Source organism: Notamacropus eugenii, chromosome 1 (genome assembly GCF_028372415.1).
Source record: "Notamacropus eugenii isolate mMacEug1 chromosome 1, mMacEug1.pri_v2, whole genome shotgun sequence".
Classification (NCBI taxonomy): domain Eukaryota; kingdom Metazoa; phylum Chordata; class Mammalia; order Diprotodontia; family Macropodidae; genus Notamacropus; species Notamacropus eugenii.
Window position 1 is genome coordinate 703,260,664 of NC_092872.1, and position 20,575 is coordinate 703,281,238.

At 42.1% G+C, this 20,575-nt stretch overlaps 1 protein-coding gene across 1 annotated transcript in view; it reads left to right on the forward strand.

The window, feature by feature from the left end:
* The first annotated feature begins 1,557 nt into the window (after nucleotides 1-1,557).
* Nucleotides 1,558-20,575, forward strand: part of LOC140521342 (junctophilin-3-like) — a 124,685-nt gene continuing 105,667 nt past the window's right edge. Inside the window, exon 1 of the mRNA XM_072636275.1 lies at nucleotides 1,558-2,323. Coding sequence (XP_072492376.1) covers nucleotides 1,575-2,323 — 749 coding nt within the window. The 5' untranslated portion in view covers nucleotides 1,558-1,574. The remainder of the gene's footprint in view (nucleotides 2,324-20,575) is intronic.

Here is a 20,575-nt window from a genome sequence, read left to right on the forward strand (position 1 = left end):
TTCCTAACTTCAAGTCCAGCTTTCAAATGCATCACTTGACTGCCTTTGACAATACTGTGACTACGAATATGTAGCCTTGGCCCAGGCTCTATCTGTTGTATCTGTTGTTTAAGAACCAGCCTACCAGAACTCCGAAAGGCTCATCTCACTTGGGTGGTGACCAGGTTCATTTTTATTTTCATAGCAGCTAATACAGATTTTTTTCTACAGCAAAGGAAACCTGTGGTAGAGAAAATGTCCACATTGGTGGAATCTTTGAAGGGAGCAGTGGTGGTAGATAGGGCACAATACTTGAAGATCTGGGTTGGAATCCTGCCTCAAATAATTTACCAGTTTTCTGACCCTGCACAAGTCCTCCTCTGAGCCTCAATTTTCTAATCTGTCAAAGAAGGGCATCTGGATTAGATGAATTCAGAGATCCCCATGATATGTTGAAGGCAGTATGGAAATTGGTCAGAGTGGAAAGAACACTGGATCATATAGTTCTCCAGGTTCTAGTCTTACCTCTGTTACTTATAATCTGTGTGACTTTAGGTAGATTATTTAACCTTTCTGGGCCTTCAAAATCTAGACCCTATACACTAAGGTTTTTGCTTGTATTGGACCTATGATTGCATTAATTAATCCAGATGGTTACCTGCAGTCACTTATACTGTTAGGGTAGCTTAGGAAGAGGAAGAGAGAAAAGGAAGGGAATTGAGAAGCTAAGTGACCTGCTCAGAGACTCAGCAAGTGTGTGTAAGAAGCAGGAATTAAACCCAGATCATCCTTATTTCAAGACTGCTTGTTCTGTCTACTGTGATACATGCTTCTCATAAATTCAGCATAGATGACATGTGGATCTGCCTGACTATTCAATGGATAGTTTTGACTGACTGGACTAGGAAGTTCATTAAGATGGTTTGACTGATTTTTTTCTTGTAATTTATCTGAATCCACCAAATCTGGGATTGTGTAAATCTTTGGGTCGGGGCTTGCTTTAGGGAGAAGTTTTATTTTTGCAAATGCATCTGTGAGAAACAGGATCCAAGAGGAATAGCTTGGGAAGGCCCTCCTCCTTTCCATCTTCTCTCTGGTCCACTCTTACTGACCAAGGGATTTTTGTGTTCTTGGAGGAACTACTCATTAATCTGAGAGTAGCCATTCTGGAATTCCAGACTTTTACACTGTCACCATCTTTGGCCAGTTCTCCATTAGAGCACGAGCAAAGGTACAGAATTTGGAATTCACTGAGAGTGTTTGGGGGAATGGAGAATAGACCAGTCTAGATGGGGCAGAAAGTCCATGAATTGGCGCTATATTGCAGAGAACTCTGACTGCCAAGTTAAGGAGCTTAGACTTCATCTTTTAGTCAGTGGAGAATGACTGAAGGTTTTTGAATAGAGAAATGAGATGATGAAAGATCTTCCCCACTCCCTACCCCATTCTTCTCTCTTCCAAAAGTTGGTCTCCTCGTTATAGAGTCTTTTATCCTGCCTTAACTTATGTTGTACCATGTATAGGGCCGAAGCAACAGCTCACTCATCTGTCTTCTGTCTTTCCCAGGGACTTACCAGGGTCAATGGGTTGGTGGAATGCGCCAAGGCTATGGCGTCCGGCAGAGCGTCCCGTACGGCATGGCTGCGGTCATCAGGTCACCCCTGAGGACGTCCATCAACTCGCTGAGAAGTGAGCACACCAATGGCACAGCACTGCATCCAGATGCCTCACCTGCTGTGGCCGGCAGCCCTGCGGTGTCCCGGGGGGGCTTCGTCCTTGTAGCTCATAGTGATGCCGAAATCCTCAAGAGCAAGAAAAAGGGGCTTTTCCGGCGGTCCCTACTGAGTGGCTTGAAACTGCGGAAGTCGGAATCCAAGAGTAGCCTGGCCAGCCAGAGGAGCAAGCAGAGTTCCTTCCGCAGCGAGGCTGGAATGAGTACGGTCAGCTCCACTGCCAGTGACATCAACTCCACCATCAGCCTAGGTGAGGGGGAGGCGGAGCTGTCTGTCATTGAGGATGACATTGATGCCACCACAACTGAGACCTACGTGGGCGAGTGGAAGAACGACAAACGGTCTGGCTTTGGGCTGAGCCAGCGCTCAGATGGACTCAAGTACGAGGGGGAATGGGCTAACAATAAGCGTCATGGCTATGGGTGCATGACTTTCCCGGATGGTACAAAGGAGGAAGGGAAATATAAGCAGAATATTCTGGTGAGTGGAAAGCGCAAGAACCTGATTCCGCTGAGGGCCAGCAAGATCCGGGAGAAGGTTGACCGAGCCGTCGAGGCAGCCGAAAGAGCGGCTACCATCGCCAAGCAGAAAGCGGAGATTGCAGCTTCCAGGTAAGGGTGGTTTGACCATCTGGGGTTGCGGAGTGAGTGGGCAGTGAGGCTTGGTAGATGGTGGATACAGAAAAGGAAAGTGAGGCATGGCAGATGGTGGATACAGAGAATGGAAAGTGAGATATGGTGCACAGTGGATACAGAGAAATCTCCCAAAGCCTTTGGGTTGTTGGTTGTCTGTTGGGTTACCCAGCATGGTTAATACCTGGTCTGTGGAAGCCCAAGGGACGGAGGGCCCCCTGTTCTTGGGCATTCTAAAATTGTTTAGAGGCCTGAAGAGCAGTGCCTCCAGGACAAGAAGAGTATCCCTGGCCCTTCCTTCCTTCAACAAGGGTAAGTATAGTCTGGTTGCCTGAACAGAGATGTTTCTTGGTTATGATTTTGTGGTTTCTATTGAATCTTAATCCTTGAAAAAATGGCCAAACAATAGTTATTAGAAGAAAATGCCACACAGAGGATAAGAGATTTCAGAGGGAAACAAAATAAAACAAAGAAAAGTCATCCTAGAAAAACAAAGTTTCAATCTCATTTAGTGCTTGAGTATGGGATCTAAAGAAGAGGTTTGGTGACAGTTTAGGGAAGGAAGTGATCATTGAGCCAGATTTGTTCAAGAAAGCTCCATGGCAGACCCCAGGTATGACTTGTCAATCGACAAGCATTCATTAAGGACTTTTGATGTACCAGGCATCTTGCTAAGCACTGAAGGTACAAAGAAAGACAAAAGACAATCCTTGCATTCAAGGAGCTTTTAGTTTAATGGGGAGACAGCATATATTGGAAGATGGATAAGGCTAGACATAAGGATAGAGAGAGGACACTCCAAGATGGGACCCAGTATGAGGGCAAAGATAGGAATTGACCTGACTGTAAGAGGAGAGTGAGTGCTGGGGAGCAGTGAGGTGGGAGGCTGAGTAGATGAAATGGGGTTAGATTGTGGAGTCCAGAGGAATATGGACTTTATTTTGTAGATATCCAGTTTTTCAAACAGGAAGTTTATTGTGGTGGCCTGCATGGGAGGGCTGGGAAGGGGAGACATGGAAGTCAAGAAGATTCCCCAGAAAATTGTCATATTCTTGGTCTGTGTTTTCTTTTGCAACATGGCTAACATGAAAATAGATTTTTGCATGACTGCACTTGTATAATCTATATCAAATCGCTTGTCTTCTCAAAGAGGGGAAGGAGAAGAAGAAAATTTGGAACTCAGAATTTAAAAATAAAATATTAAAAACTTTTTATATGTAATAAAGATAAAGTTTTTTTAAAAAAAGAAAGTTGTAGTATACGTCATCCACATAGGAGGGGACGAGGATTTAGTTAACGTTTCTATGTGACTACGTCGATGGCCAAAGTAACAAAACCTCCATATAGTAAAGAGTATGAGCTTGGGTTATAAAGTCAGGAAGAAAGGTGAGACAACTCAGAAAGGATAGTATAGTGTTTTTGAACAGCTGTAAAGGGGCTAAGGTCTCTAAAAGAAAGCCTTCTGAATCAGAATGGGGAGGCAACATGGTTCCTATGGAAACAATTGAATGTTAATTTTATTTTTCATAATACTCAATTAAACTATTGATTAGAAGTGAGATGGAAACCAGAATTTAGAGGAAACCAAAAATAGGTAAAGATTTAGCTGGCAGGGAAACTGATAATTAGGGGAGAAAAGATACCTTGAAATGATTTCACAAATAACATGTGATTTTAGAGTCTTATCTTCATCTCCCCTTATTGGGAGCATTGAGAACAGATGTGCAATGGAAATTGCTCTTTTTCTCTCTTTCTCTTTTTGCTCAGTCCATCGTTGAGTTTCCTTAAGTTAAATGCAATATGGCAAGAGAAGTCCTGGAAGTTAAATGTGGTGTGATGGGACTCTGCTGTACCTCTATCTGTGTCTATAGTGCACTCACCTCCTACGTAAGATGGGAGCCTGGAGGATATGCCCTCACTTCCCAGCTTGACCAGCTTTACCCCATCCCTTCAAGTCTTCAGCTCACCAGGGCCATTGACCCTCCCACCATGGGTCCTACCTTCACTGCCAGCCAAGTCTTTAAAGAATAAAATGATTGTCTCTGGAACGATAGAGATCATGGTGTTTCTAGCTCCTTCTGGCTAAGGGAAAGAGGTAGTGGAAAGCAATCCTGTGTATGACTTGGTTCCCCAAAGTGCCAAGAGCAAATACATATGTGTGTGTGTGTATGTGTGTGTGTATACACACACACACACACACACACACACACATACAAAGAAAGGTAAAAACAATCTCCAGCCTAAAGGACGTAATATGTTGTAGAACAGGGATACAGAACTCATTTACCTGTGAAGTTTGAATTGTCAAAGGGCTGCACTTGAGGACTTAGAGGGCCACATGTCACCTCGAGGCCACAGGTTTCCCACCCTGGGTTAGAATGTCAGGAAGACCTGAGTTCAGATCTTGCCTCAGACATTATCTGTATGATCCTGGGCAAGTCTTTTAACTTTTCTCATCCTCAATTTTCTCATCTATAAAATGGGAATAATAATAGCACCCACCTCAGAGGGCTGTTGTGAGGATCAACTGAGATAGCATGTACAGTACTTTGTAAATCTTCAAAAAGCACTATACAAATGCTAGCAATTATTATTGGGTGAAAACAGGAAAACAAGTAGGTATATACAAGACAGTCTGAGAAGAGAGGGAGCTAGCTCCTGGGGGGAGGGGGACCAGAAAAGACTTTTGCCAGAATGGCTGATTTGATCTGAGTCTTGAAGAAAGTCCAGGAAGCTAGGAATTAAAGATCATGGGGGAGGAGTATTCTAAGCTGAGCGGGGGAGGCAGCCAATACAAAGGTATGATGGGAAACAGAATATCCTGGATAGTCATGTTAGTAGATGGGTTGTTTTTTGTTCAGTTGTTTTTTCTGTCATGTCTGACTCTTTGTGATTCCGAGATTTGGTAATGGAGTAGATGTGGGAGATGAGTGAGACAGTACTTGAGGTTTTGATCCATGACTGGGAAGATGGAGGCACTCTCAACCATAATAGGGAAGTTCAGAAGAGATGGAGACTTGGAGATAAATGAGAGATCTATCTTGGACAAACTGAGTTTGAAACTGCTATAGGATTGCTGGTTACAGTTGGAGGTGTTTAGCTTGGAGAAGATTGAGAGGGGATGTGACAGCTAGATTGTGTGTTAAGGGATATTGTGAGTAAGGGAGATTTCTACACACCTTGTTGGCCCCAGAGAACTGGGAACAATGGAAGCTGGGGAGTTGTAGAGGGGATTTTAGCTAATATGAGAGAAGACTTACCAACCACTAGAGCTATCTATCCAAAGAAGGGGCTGCCTGAAGAGAGAGGGAGTTGCCTGTCTCTGGTGGCTTTCATTTGGAGGGTCCCTGGCTGAGAAGATTTCTGGATTTGGGTTCAGTTTGGACCAAATGCCCTCTGGGTTGTTTCTAGCTCTGAGATTCTATGATTATTATTGATCCCAGTTTTTCTGATGAGATAAGAGGGTTCAGGATCATAGGATTCAGAGTTAGGAGGGCTCCTAGAACATAGATTTTTTTTAAGTTGGAGAGGACATGAGGCATTATCCATTTCAACCCTTTCCTTTTCCACATGAACAGACTCTGACCTAGAGAGGAAAAAGCACTTGCTTCCCAGAAGTCATCTGAGGACACTCATCAGCCCCAGGGAGAAACCCATTCATTAGACTCAGAGGGGGTTCCTAAGGAGTGCCGCCCAATGGGAGGCTGGAACCCTTAGTATAACATCTGTGCTCCTGCCCCTGGCCCACCTCTCTGGAGGCCTAAAGCCCCCATGAGAGGATGACAATTTAATGTCTCCTCTTTTCTTAAGAATTAAAAAAAAGTCTCACATATCCTGAGCCTGACTCACTTTTACATTGGGCACAAAAGGACAGGGCCTTCAGAAACGTAAACTCCCTGGTGGGACCTCTGAGGCTCAGTCAGATTCGGCCTCAGACACTTCCTTCTTCTATGACTCTGGACTGGTCCCTTCTGTCTCAGACTCAGTTTCCTTATCTATAAAATAAGGATAATAGCACCTTGAAGGGTTGTTTATTATAAGGATCCAAAATAAGCTAAAGGTGTATGTTGTTTTGCATACTTTAGGGGACTTAGGATCACTGGATTCAAAGAAAGAAGGGCCCTTAGAACACAGGCTTTTTAAGTTCCCACCCTCTCCTTTTCCATATGAGCAGATTGTGACCCAGAGAGGGAACGAGACTTGCTAGCTATCATCCATCAGACCAGGTAGGTGAGGTGAAGGCTACAAATGCACAGGATTTTCTAGGGCACATTCTCTGTAGAGCTCCCTATATTCTGCAAAGTTACAGATAGACATGACCGAAACAGAATTCACCATCCTTCCCCTTACACCCTCTCCTGCTCGCCACTTCCCTATTCCTGTACAGGACAACACCATCCTTCCAGTCCTTCAAGTTCACAATCTAGGAGTCATCCTGGATTCCTCATTATCTCTCATCCACCATGTCCAGGCTGTTGCCTCAAGGCCTGTTGATTTTACCTTTTGCAATAGCTCTCAATTATGTCCCCTTCTGTCCTCTAACACTGCCACCCCCCAGTGAAGACCCTTTTCACCTCACGCCTGGACTGCTGCAATCGCTGCTGACAGGTCCACCAGCCTCAAGTTTCTCCCCATTCTAATAGCTCCTCCATTTGGCCACTACAGTGATTTTCCTAAAGCACTGGTCCAATGTGTCACACACACCCCAAAGCAGCAAACTCAGTAAAGGCTTCTTAACACTTCCAGGATCAATTCTTTGTTTGGTATTCAAAGCCCTTCCTGACTTTTCCCCTCCCTTACCTTTCTAGTCTTTTTACACGTAACTCCCCACCAAATACTCTGGCCCAGAAGCACTGGTCTGCTTGCTGTTCCACCAACTGACTCCTGACATTTTCTCTCTGTCCCCCATACCTGGAACACTCTCTCTCCTCATCTCTGCCCACTGACTTAAATCCTAACTAAAATTCCATCTTCTACAGAAAGCCTTTCCCAGCCCCTCTTAATTCTAGTGCCTTCTGTCTCTTAATTAACTCTGATTTTTCCTGTATAGAGCTTGTTGTACATATTTGTTTGCTTGTTGTCTCCTCCTTTAGATTGTAAGCTCCTTTAGGGCTTTTGCCTTTTTTTGTCTTTTGCCACTCTTTGTATCGCAGCACTTAGCACAATGCCTGGCACATAAGTGATAATGCCACAGAGCATATCTGTGCAGTCATTTGATTAAGCTTGGTCTGGATAGTTGAGTCATTGGCAGGCTCCTAACTGGGCATCTAGGTACATGGGTGCTTCATGAGGATGTTGTGGGCATAGCAGAACATTCTGGGTTTCCTGATTTGCCTTTGCCAGTTTTTAGATTGGAAGGTGAAATGGTTGTAAATTTAAGCATATCTTCGAAATATTTCAGAAAAATGGATACGTTTCCAATTTTATATCCAGAAACCAAATGCCATAAATGCAAACCAGAGCAATGAGGGGATATGGTGATGGGGACATTATAGATCCATTATAAATGTTTTAGGTTCCCCAGGGATATTGATGATATGTCATGTTATACAGGCATATGAGGTAAGAACTGGTCCTGTGATTTCAGTGGTACAGAAAACTTGCAGGTGAGGAAACTGTCCCCCTGGGTAGGTCTTGAACTTTCTGCTGCTTAAAGTAGAAAAGAACTGCTTGTAGAACTGGGCATTTAAGGAATTTGTCCAGGTTCACAGAACCAGTATGTGACAGAGGGGAGAACCTGAACCCAGCTCTTCCTTGATTTCAAAGTCAATCTATCCATTCTGCTATGCTTCCTCAGGGGGTGTGTGTGTGTGTGTGTGTGTGTGTGTGTGTGTGTGTGTGTGTGTGTGTGTGTGTGTGTGTGTGTGTGTGTGTGTGTGTGTGTGTGTGTGTGTGTGTGTATAACTTATGAGATATACATACACTATATACACCTTTGTGCTTATGTATATATGTATATGTACATTCATGGGTCAGTGTAATTTTAAGCTTTTAATGAAGAAATCTGCTCTGGCCTATATTCCCTTATTCTGCTCCCCTCTTCATTTCTGCTCATTAGAAACCTAACTTCCTTTGAAGTTCTGCTCAGGGGCCATCTCTTTGTGGGAACTTTCCTCTGCCCCCACTTGTAGGGCTGCCTCTGCAAATGACTTAGTATTTATTTTGTAACTATACTTATATTTGTGTATTTTAAATCTGTTTGCATCTATTCATATGTTTACATATTATATCTCCTATATAAACTCCTTGATGGCGAGGACTGTTTGGGGTTTTTTTATGCTTATATTCTCAGCCCCTAGTAGGGGGCTGGGTGCATCATCATAGGCTTCTTATGAGTGCTTGTTGATCGATGGGTTAATTGGTTGATTGATGCATAGACAGATGTTTGGGAAGGAGGATGACAGCCATATGGCAGTGGAGAATCCTGGGGTGTGTGTGTGAGCAGACCAAACTATGTATCCCAAAGAGTTATGAAGGAGAAGTAGAGCAGAAGAAATCTATCAAAGAAATGTAAGAGTGAAAAAAAGATGGGCTTATCACCAGGTAAAAGGGAGAGATGACCCACAGACAGACCAATATCCTGGGAATGTCAAAAGAAAGGGAGGAAGACCCCTAGCAGATTAAGTGTGCCTCTTATGGTGAACTTATGGGATGTGAGGACGAGAGTCATATAGCACAGGCAGGCTTGGATGGGTGTGATTGTCGGATGGAACAACTGTAGAGATGAGATCAGATTTTCTTAGGTATTTGAGTAGAAAATAGTAACAATGGCATTAAAGTTTGCAAAGTGCCTTAATAATCTCATATGCTCCTTATACCAACTCTGTGGGATAGGGACAACTATTATCATCATTTTACAAATGGGGAAGCTGAGGCAGGCAGTGGGTAAATGACCAGTGAGTGAGGCCAGATTTAAATACTCAGGTATTCCTGACTCCAGGTTTAGCTCTCTGTCCCCTATGTCACCTAGCTTCCCAGATACGCTTTTTTCTTGTAGATATTTCATTTCTTCACTGGATCTGTGGTCTTGTGGGTGTGGGCACTCCTTCCAATGGTGTACCTCCTTGTTCTGTGTGGTTCTTGTCCATTTTCTTTCTGAAATCTTCTACACACTGTGTTAGAGGTCTCTTCATGTCCCAGTGCAGCACATGGACTTGCTTTTTCACATGGCTATATCTTTTTTATATATCTCACTGTGGATATAGTATATAGTACAAGAACAAATCGATGTGTCCGTCTGTCATCTGTTCATTCATCCACTTCTCTCTCTTTTATATCTAAGTAGTCTCTCACTTGAAGACAATCCATGACCACCTGGCTGAGATTCAAGGACTCTGAACCCTGGAGACCCTGGGGTCCAGGGCATGGCGGGGAGTGCAGAAGGGAGTCAAAAGACAAATTTCACCAATTTCAAAATCTCATCAGCTTCCATGGATTCCAGTCTCATCTCAAGGCAGATAATTCTTCAGTTCTATTCATCCAGCCCTAATTTCTCTTCTGACTTCCAGGCTCCCATTATCAATTGCTTTTCAGACATCTTAAACTGGATATTTCACAGACATCTCAAAGTCATCATGTCCAAAACAGAACTCATTATCTTTCCCCCCAAACTCTCCCCTCAGCCCAACACACCCAATCCGCCCAGGTTATCCTTGACTGCCGTCTCTCCTTCATCCCACCTATCCAGTCCATTGCCAAATCTTGCTGTTTTCTTGCCTAGGTCTCTTGTGTTCTCTTTGCTGATAGAGCTACCACACTGGAGCAGGCCTTCATCACCTTGTACCTAGCCTACTACAAAAGTCTGATGGTTGGTCTGCCACAAGTGTCTCCACTCTCCAATATAACCCTCACTTAGCTGCCAAAATATTCTCCCCTCACCCCTGCAATAAACTAGTAGCTCCTTGTACTTTCAAGGATCAAAAGAAAATCCCATTCTTCATTTAAAGAACTTCACAGCTTGGCCCATTCTTATCATTTCAGTCTTACATCTTATTCTCTTATATACATCTGTATATACTCAGTGATCCATTGACACCAGCCTCCTTGCCATTCCTTATACTGGACACTCCCATTTCTCAACTCCATGCTTTTTCGCTGGCTTTCCCCCATGACTGGGATGTTCTCTTTCCTCACCTCTTACCCCTGGTTGCCTTTGTGTGTTCGTTCTTCATTGCCAAAGAAGACCATGCCATCAGAGAAATGATGACATGACTTGCACTTGACTTTGTTTTGAGTGAGGGAGGGCTGTGCAGGTCACCAGCCTCACTTCTCCAGAGTCATTTGAATCCAGTGACCAGATATTCATCAGGATGACTAGAGATGACCCAGGATGAGGCAGTTGGGGTTAAGTGACTTGCTCAAGGTCACACAGCTAGTGAATATCAAATATCTGAGGTGAGATTTGAACTCAGGTCCTCCTGACTCCTGTACTGGTGCTCTATCTACTGCACCACTAGCTGTCCTGGTTTCTTTTTAGACTCAGCTCAACTCCTACTTTCTGCAGGATTCCTTTCTAGACCTTTCCCATTGGTAGAGCCTTCCCTCTGAGAATGCCTTTGATTTACAGTGTGTGTGTGTATGTGTGTGTGTGTGTGTGTGTGTGTGTACACACATACATATACATTTATATACATATGTACATTGTATACATAAATGCATACATGCATATATATTCTGTATGTACATAATTGTTTGCATGTAGCCTCCCCATTAGAATGTAGGCTTCTTGAGTGTGGGGACTCTTTTGTCTCTTTCTTTGGATCCCTGGCATTTAGGACAATTCCTGGTATACAGTAAGAGCATAATAAATGACTGTTGAATGACTTTTTCATAGGATTGTTCCTTGGCTCTGAGAAATGAGATAAGATATTCCATGTATCTCCTTACTTTTGGGTTCATTAGAATTCAGGTGAGTTCATCCATATAGTCCAATTCCATTATGGGTTGAATATGCCTTTTTTGGGGGTAGCTTAAGATCCCAGCCATATATAATGTCATTTCTACGTGGAAACGTGTTTGCAGGTCTTACAAATGAACTTTGAGAGCGTAACTTATTTGTCAGCAGGGGACTGTCTGTGTATACTTTAGGCTAGTTTGATGGATTTGTGATTTCATCAATCAATAAGCATTTATTAAGCTTCTGCGATATACCAGGCTCTGTACTAGGTGATAAATACGTAGATACAAACTCAAGTAGTTTATAATCTGTTGGTGTGAGTACTTTTTCCAAAGATGTAGATCACAAGCTATGCATGCCTACTCATTTTGTATGACATCTATTATCTAATTAATTTACCGTGTCATTATTTCATCCCTCTTATTTTTAAAAAATACTTTATATTTGATCTTTATTGAACAATAATAACTATTCCATTACATTTATATATCATAATTTAATTTTCTAGTTAGTGAGCATTTCGTTTGATTTCAGGTTATTTTTTTCTATTAGGGGCTAGTGCTAGTACTGATAATTTTTGCAGAATTTTTTTTCCCTTGTCAGTAATATGCTTAAAGTATCCACCTCCTGGGGGCAGCTGAGCGGTACAGTGGATAGAGCACTGGTCCTGAGTTAAAATCTGACCTCAGACACTTACTACCTGTGTGACCCTGGGCAAGCCCTTGTTTGCCTCAGTTTCCTCACCTGTAAAATGAGTTGGAGAAAGAAATAGCTAAACCAGTCTAATGTCTTTGCCAAGAAAACCCCCATTGGATCACCAAGAGTCAGACATGCCTGAAATGACTGAACAACAAATCCACCTCCTGGCGACTCGCAGGATCAAATGGCATGGCTGTGTTTGTAATTCTCCTTGTATAATTCCATATCACTCTTCAAAAAGATTGAGCCAGTTCACAATTCCACGAGTAGTAGAATAACATGTGTCAGTTTTTCCACTGACATGGAAGTTCTGAATTTTTATCATTTTTTTATTATCTTCATCGATTTGATGAGATTGTTATAATTTTCATTTCCCTCATTACTGAATATTTTGAGTGCTTTTTCATCCAGTTATTTGGTAATTTGTAGGTCAATTAACAAACGTTTATTAAGTACCTGCTATATGCCATGTACTGCACAGTCTCTGCTGTCAAAGAGGTTTTTTAAAAAATTTCTTCCTTCAAGAACTGCCCCTATATCCTTTGACCAGTTAACTTGGAAGATGGCTCTTGGTCTTACAAATTTGTAGCAATTCCTTGATGATTTTGTGTGTCAGAGAATTATCAGAAAGTGCTTAATGCAAAGATTTTTCCCAGTCCATATTTTGCATTTTTATTCCAGATGCATTACTTTCAGTTATAAATGATATAGGGATAGAGACTGGAGTAGATCAGTGATTTCATTTACATACATTGTGTGTATACATATATATGTGTATATATACATATGCATGTATATATATATGCATATACATACATATATTCCGTATGTACATTGTTTGCATGTAGTCCCCCATTAGAATGTAGGCTTATTGAGGGTAGGGATCCTTTTGTTTTTTTTGTCTAGATCCCCAGCATTTAGGACAATTCCTGGTATACAGTGAGAGCATAATAAGTGATTGCTGACTGACTTTTTTTTATAAGATTGTTCCTTGACTCTGAGAAAGGAGATTAAATACTCCTTGTATCTCCTTACTTTTGGATTCACTAGAATTTGGTACAGGGAACTTCCATATAACTCCCATATAACCAATGCATGTTAATATCTTCTCTGTAACTTATATAGTTTTAGAATTTCCCAGGACACTGAGATATTAAGCGATTGCCTCAGGGACATACCTGTACATATCCACAAGTCTTCCTGACTCTAAAACCAGCTGCCCATCTTCTGTCCATGTGTTTCTGTCCTTCCGATACAGGAGGGAGGAATGTTTCATGATTTGTTCCCTGGCACCAACACTGGTGCCCTTAACATGAGCTTAGCTGCCATTTAGACTTTCATTCGCATTATTGTAGTCATTGTATATACTATGATCCTTAAAACTTTTTTCCCTTTGGAAATGAGATATCTTTATATATTTGTATATATATATGTATGTATAAACACATATATACATGTATGTGTATAATATGTATATACAGCTACTGCAATGTGATACTCATTGCTGGTCACCTGTTCCAGGTAATGGAGGGTTGGGGAAAAGCTCAGCTTGTACCATTCAGATTGGGAGCTCCAGACTGGATCTGATGACAGCTTTCATTCCCATGTACTATGGCAGCTGGTGGCGCAGTGGATAGAGTCCTGGGTCTAGAGTCAGTAAGACCTGAGTTCAAATCCAGCCTCAGACATGTCCTAGCTATGTGACCCTGAGCAAGTCACTTGATTTGTATGCTTCAGTTTCCTCAACTGTAAAATGGAGATCATAATAGCACGTACTTCTCAAGGTTGTTGTGAGAAACCAATAAGAATATTTGTAAAAAATGCTTAGCACATAGTGGGTGCTTCTCAATTTACAACTCCAGTTATAGTGAGTACCTTGGGGGCGTTTTCTAGAGCAGCACAAGCCACAGTTCTAGATAAACACAGACATCTGTGAGTACCCTTACTCACCATAGTTGTGGCACAAGGAGAGGATGGAAAGACCCAGGACCAAACGATGCTTCCTGTCATCTTACCCCAAACAATTCTACCACAGACAGGCCAGAGTCTTCCAAGATATATCCTATTTGATTTCTTTCAATACATTATGAGGCAGCTTGGTGGCATAGTGGTTAGAATGCCAGATCTGGAGTCAGGAAGACCTGAATTGAAACTTGGCCTCAGATACTTCCTGGCTGTATGACCCTGGGCAAGTCATTAACCCTGTTTGTCTCAGTTTCCTTATCTATAAAATTAACTAGAGAAAGAAATGGCAAACCATACCAATGTCTTTGCCAAGAAAATCCAACATGGGGTCATGGAGGGTCAGACATGACTGAAAAAATGACTGAAAAATGGCCAGACTAACAGCACCACCAAAGTGCCAGTTACTTAGCCATCGTTTGGTTCACTTATTTCTCCCATCTTAGTAAGGCACCTCTCAGGGAACTCCCAGCATGTGTTTTCTCCTCTGTCTTTGGACCCCATAGCATCTCATTCTTGTGATAGTAGATCCATTAGCAATGAATCCATCAATAAGCATTTATTAAGTCCCTACTAAGGCAAACTCTCCAAGGCTACCTTTTGTGTCCTCTGTGTGTATCTTGTATCTGCTGATTTATTTACGTGTTGTCTCCACTGTTTGAATAAAAACTCCTTGAACGTAAGGACTCTTTGGGCTATTTTAATTTTATCCCTAGCCTTTGGTACAACGCCTGGTGCAAAGTAAATGCTTAATAAATATTCATGAGTGATTGATTGTCAGGGACTATGGGATGCAAATATAAAACCAAGACAGTGTCTGTCTTCAAGAAACTGACATTCTGCTGGGGAGCTAGGGTAGCTGCACAGAAGCGCTTTGATCCTAGCAGCCTTTTGAGGTAGGTAGTGGAGAAGTAAATATGGTTTCATTTATAAGCTTCAATAGCTTAAAACTTTGCTAAGACTTTTGGGATGCCCTGTATATTCAAAATAAATACAGAGCAGATTGGGGAAGGATACTAACAACTGGGGTGGAGCTGGGGGGAAAAGGGCATCTTGTTTATGGGGAGCAGCGAGCAGACTAGTTTGGTTGTAATGTACAGTGTGTGTGGGGTGGGGCAGGGAGAGGATTAATATATGATATATGTGATATAAATATAATACATGAATAATAATATATTAATATATGTGAAGATGAGCTGGGCCCAGATTGTGGAGGGCCCGGAAGGCCAAAGAAATGGATATTTAATTCTAGAGGCAATAGGGAGTGTCTGAAGGTTCTTTACAGTGGGTCTAGCAGTACTAATATGGCCACCATGTGGGGGATGGAGTGGAGAGGAGAGAGAATAGATTCTGGGAGTATTATAGCAGTAAAGCAGACAGAGTTGAAGAGTCTCTGTGGCAGCCACTCTAGGGATCAAGAAGAAAGACAGAGGGGGACTGCACCAAGTACAAGCCTCAGTTGACTTGCTGAAATATCCCGTGAATCCAAGAGTACAATCCTGAGACTTCTGTGTTTTCTCAATGAGTTTGACATTAAAAAAAGATCCAACCATCCACAGAAGTGACCTAGAGAGGTTAGTTTCAAGATTCACTCCTGAACTAAAACCTGGACCCTGCTTTGAAAAGATTTGAGGCTCCTTCCCTCATCTGAAGTGTGACTGAGCCTTCACAGCCTGGTTTACAACCCCATGTGTCTCTGTTGTGGTGGTGGATGATTGGTGAAGCTGAAGGGACTGCAAACAAAACAAAAAAGTTACCTGAAGAATTCTGGGGTTTTCCTTTTGTTCATAGTTGGTTTCTTATTAATAAATACCTAATATTTTATAATATTACATAATAACAAATATTACGTAATTGTAATCATGATAATCTAAATGAAGTGAATAAAATTTAAACATTTAAAAAATAAAGTAATAAAAATAAGGATGGTTTCATAGTAAATCCTTCAGGCCAGAGCAGTAAGTCAAGGATGATGGAGGGAGAAAAGATCTGATTAAGGCCACAGGGCAGCTATTCAAATCTTAGCCGTGCTGTTCATTATCAGTATGACCGTGGATATGTAAACTCCCTGGCCTTTGGTTTCCTCATCTACAAAATGAAGGGATTGTATGGGAGCAGTGGTGTCAAATTAATGTCAAAATGGGGACCACTAAACCCTACATAAGTATCCTTGTGTGTGACACATTGACTTAGAATAGACTTAGAATTTTTAATCGACTTAGAAAAACCACATATTAACGCTATGTTTTATTGTATTTTAGTTATTTTGTTAAATGTTTCCCAATTACATTTTAATCCAGTTTAGGCAGTGTTCAGGAGTGTTGTGGGCTCATTGCCACCTCTGGATCAGACAGCCTTTAAGGCTCATATCCTTTCTTCCTCCCCATGCTCGAAATTGTTGAGTCTGTGACCTTGGTTAGAAAGGCCAATGGCAAAATTGTGCTGAAGTATCGTGAGCCTTGAGTCTCATGACATGGGGCAATGGAAATTATATTGGTTGTGAAGCCAGGGGTCCTTAGTTCACATCTCAGCTGTGATATTTATTTCCTTTGTGACCTTAGACAGGTCACATAACCACACTGGGTCTCAATTTGTTGTTGTTGTTCAGTCATTTCAATCGTGTCTAGTCACACACCCTAGTGTGAGTGTCATGTGTCATGTGAGGACACTTTGTGACCTCATTTGAGGTTTTCTTGGCAGACATACTGGAGTGGTTTGCTGTTTCCTTCTCCAGCTCGTTTGACAGATGAGAAAACTGAGGCGAACAGAATTAAGTGACTTGCCCAGAGTTACACAGCTAGTAAGTATCTGAGGCCAGATTTGAACTCGGGAAGATGAGTTTTCCTGACTAGAGGCCAAGTACTTTATCTACTATAGAGCCACCTAGCCCCCTGTTCGGGGGTCTTATTTTCTTCATCTATAAAAAAAAATGAGGGGTTGATCAGAATGATTTCTGGGCTCCCATATAGATCTAAATCTATGATCTGATGAGACAGAGGACCCCTAAAATAACAAAGCACCACAGAAGTCTTTATAAAATGCTTTTCCCATGGCAGTGATGCGAGGTAGATAGTATAAGTATGATCATTTCCTTTTTGCAGATGGGGAAATTGAGACTTAGGTTAAATTCATTGCTCACTCTCCCAGCCAGTAAATGTATTAGAACCTGAATTTGAACTCAGGCCCATGCAACTCCATGACTAGAACTGTTTGCCCCAAATTATTTTGAGTTTTGGACAACTGTATTTTTGTTTAACTTTAAAAGCTTGTTGCCTTTTGTATTTCATGCCATAGTTATTTCCCAATAATACTTTGCCCCCCCCTTTCCCTTAGAAGAAAGAAAAATAAAGGCAAAAATGACATTACAGTAGTGTCTGATGATTCAGCATCCCATACCTATGAGCCCCCACCTCTCTCTCCCAAGGAAAGGGAAATAGAAATAGAGTTCATGAACTGTTCTCCAAGACAAAGGACAAATGGTATTTAGGACTGAGGTTCATTACAGTTGTCATCAACTCCATCCTGCTGAGAAAGGCTAGTGGTATTATCCTGTGGGAGGTTTTTGTACTTATATTCTCAGTGCCTAGCATATCGAATGATAGCACATACTAGGTACTTAATAAATACTTATTGATGGGTTAATTGACGACTCTGTGTGCCATTGAAAAGTGCCATGCGATTCAGGGTACAAATTGAGGAATGTGATTTTTGGACATGGGTACGTGGGAATCTTTTTTGCTTATTTGTTATAAAGATTTTGTTTTTGCCTTTTTTCAACTTAAGCAGGGGTGGGAGAGAGTGAGATTATTATTAATTGAGAAAATTAAAGAAAGAAATTTGACCTTCATGCCATCTTTAGGATATAGGCTAAAAGTTGCTAACCTCTGCCTATGACTAAATTGACATCCATCCTAGAATAATTTAGTTGATAATTGGCATAATGTGAATGCCATTTTGCCCTGGAAAGGAGAATCATGAGATTTCGGAAGGGATCTAGTTTTGTAGGTACAGATACAGTCAAGTGGTACAGGCCAAGACTCTGAGTCAGGAAGACCTGGATTCAAATATTTACTAATTGTGGTCTTCCCCTCCCAGATTGATTTTTTTTGACTAGGCAAAAGAAACCATCCTTTGCCTCATTTCTTACCTATCCTTAATCACTGAATGAGTCAAACTGAGACATGTTAAAGATGGTAGTTGAAAAGGCTAAGGTCTCGTCCTGATCGATATATTGCCCCTGGACCCAGATGGCTCTGGAGGATGAAGTAAGACTGGTTTCTTTGCACAGCCCTCTGTCATTTAAATCAAATTCACTTGCATGTTTGTGGCATCACCTTTCTGATGTCATGGTCCTCTTGGAGAATGGAAGGACAAACAGCAACAACCACCCTCGTCAAATCATTTAACTTCCCTCTGCCTGCCTCAGTTTCCACACGTATAAAATGGGGATAATAATGGCACCTACCTCATGAGTTTATAAGGATAAAATGAGATAATATTTGGGAAGTCCTTTGAATTTAAACTTTGAAGCACTCTGTAAGTACTACTACTATTATTAATGAGGGACTTCTACGTGAGAGGAATATTGGTGTTTGAGGGGGTGGACTTAGGAGATTTAGAATCATAGATTTAGACCTGAAATCATCCAGTCCAACTCCTTCATTTTAGAGATGGAGAAACTGAGATTCAGAGATAACTTACCTAGGTCGCACATTAAGTGGTAGGTAAGACTCAAGCCTAGGTTTGTTATTGTTCAGCTGGGCCTGACTCTTTATGACTCCATTTGGGATTTTCTTGGCAAAGATATTAGAGTGCTTTGCCATTTTTTTTCCTCCAGCTGATTTGACAGATGAGGAAACTGAGGCAAACAGGGTTAATTGACTTGCCCAGCGTCACACAGCTAGGAAGTATCTGGGGCTAGATTTGAACTCAGGAAGATGAGTCTTTGGGGTTTCCAAGCCAGTGATCTGTGCACAATGGTGCCACCCAGCTGCTCTCTCAGGCCTACTTGGAAAGAGGGACCAAGATCCTGATGCATGGAAGAACTGAGGATATCCCCACAGGGCTCTCTCTCCCCGCAGAGGGAGGGCCTTCGCTCATTTCCCTTCAGTATTTCCAAGAAGCTATACCTCTATTTTTAGAGGCAGCTTTACCTTTTACTCACTGCAGACCCAGTGTCCTTCTTTGAGTAGATTCTTCTCACTATAAATTACTGATCTGTAGTATGCTGGGTCTTGAAGCTGCATCTTGCTCCGACCTGGCCTGGGTAACTGAAGAAGTCTAGACATCTTTTGGGGAACCTGCCTAAGGTTTCTCTCTGGGGTAGATGGACTTGGTAAGGCATTTTTGGGGAGTGGAGGCAGCAGCAGACTGAGAAGAACCGACCTTGGCTAGGACTGTTGAATCTCTGTGATTGAGTGGTGTCTTTCTTGGTTCAGAAACCTCATCTGCTGAGATACCTTGGTTAAGTGTATGGCATTCCTCACCTCCTGCCATGTTTTTCTCATATCTGTAAAAGAATAGAGATAGGGCTCAGCAGTGGGCTGGTATTTTCACTGGGCATCATAAACATGGGAATCATTAAAATAATAGGCAAGAGGCATTGTGATCTAGTGGACAGGAGATGGCCTCTGAATCAAGAAGATCTGGGTTCAAATCCTACCTGTGCTGTATGACCCTGGGCAAGTCACTCCTTTGGGCAACTCTCTAAGATTGTAAATTGTAGGGAAGTGGCTGACCTGCCTTGGTAGAGGAAATTTCCTCATTTGTTGTTGTTTAGTCATTTTCGGTTGTGTCTGACTCTCCACGACCCCATTTGGGATTTTTTTTGGCAAAGATTCAGGAGTTGTTTCCCATTTCCTTCTCCAGCTCATTTGACAGATGAGGAAACTGAGGCAAACCAGGTGAAGTGACTTGCCCAGGGTCACATAGCTAGTAAAGTGTCTGAGGTCAGATTTGAACCCAGGAAAATGAGTCTTCCTGACTCCAGGCCTGGGGCTGTATGCGCTATGGCGCCTCCTAGCTGCGCTCTTTCTCACCTGACTGCTCCCTATATCAGTGAAGTCACAGGTCCTCTCCTTATCCCATATGACAGCTGGCATTTATCTAGCGCTTTACACAGGCTTAAGAGACCACAGTGATCCCCCGTGATTAGGGAGGCTCCACTGACAGAGAGGTGATGGACTCAGGGTGCAGACTGAGATACTCATTTTTGGTTTTGGCCAGTGTGGGAATTTGTTTTGCTTAATTATTATTGTTAAAAGTGTGTTGTGTTTTGTTTTCCTCTAATGTGAGGGGGCAGGGAAGGGGAAAATGTTTGAAAATTGAAAAAAAAGTAATGAAAGGTTTGCGAGGTGCTCTCTATAACCTAACCTCCCATACTAACACCTGGAATGTAGCACAAACCTAGTAAATACATTTTGATTGATTGGTCATCGTATTCAAGCCTCCTTATTCTCTATAGCTATAGGTCATGTCATCTTCATTTTACACAATGAGTTTTCCAGAATGCCAATCCAGTGAATGCTGGACTTGCCCCTCTCCACTGCACCAGGATGCCAGCCTTGGCCTGCCACCATCTTGCAGCCATGCTCTAAGGCCCCATAGATGTGGCAGTGTGTTCAGCTCTTGGGAAGACAGACTCTCTTGAACCCAGGGTGTTATTGTGGCTTCCT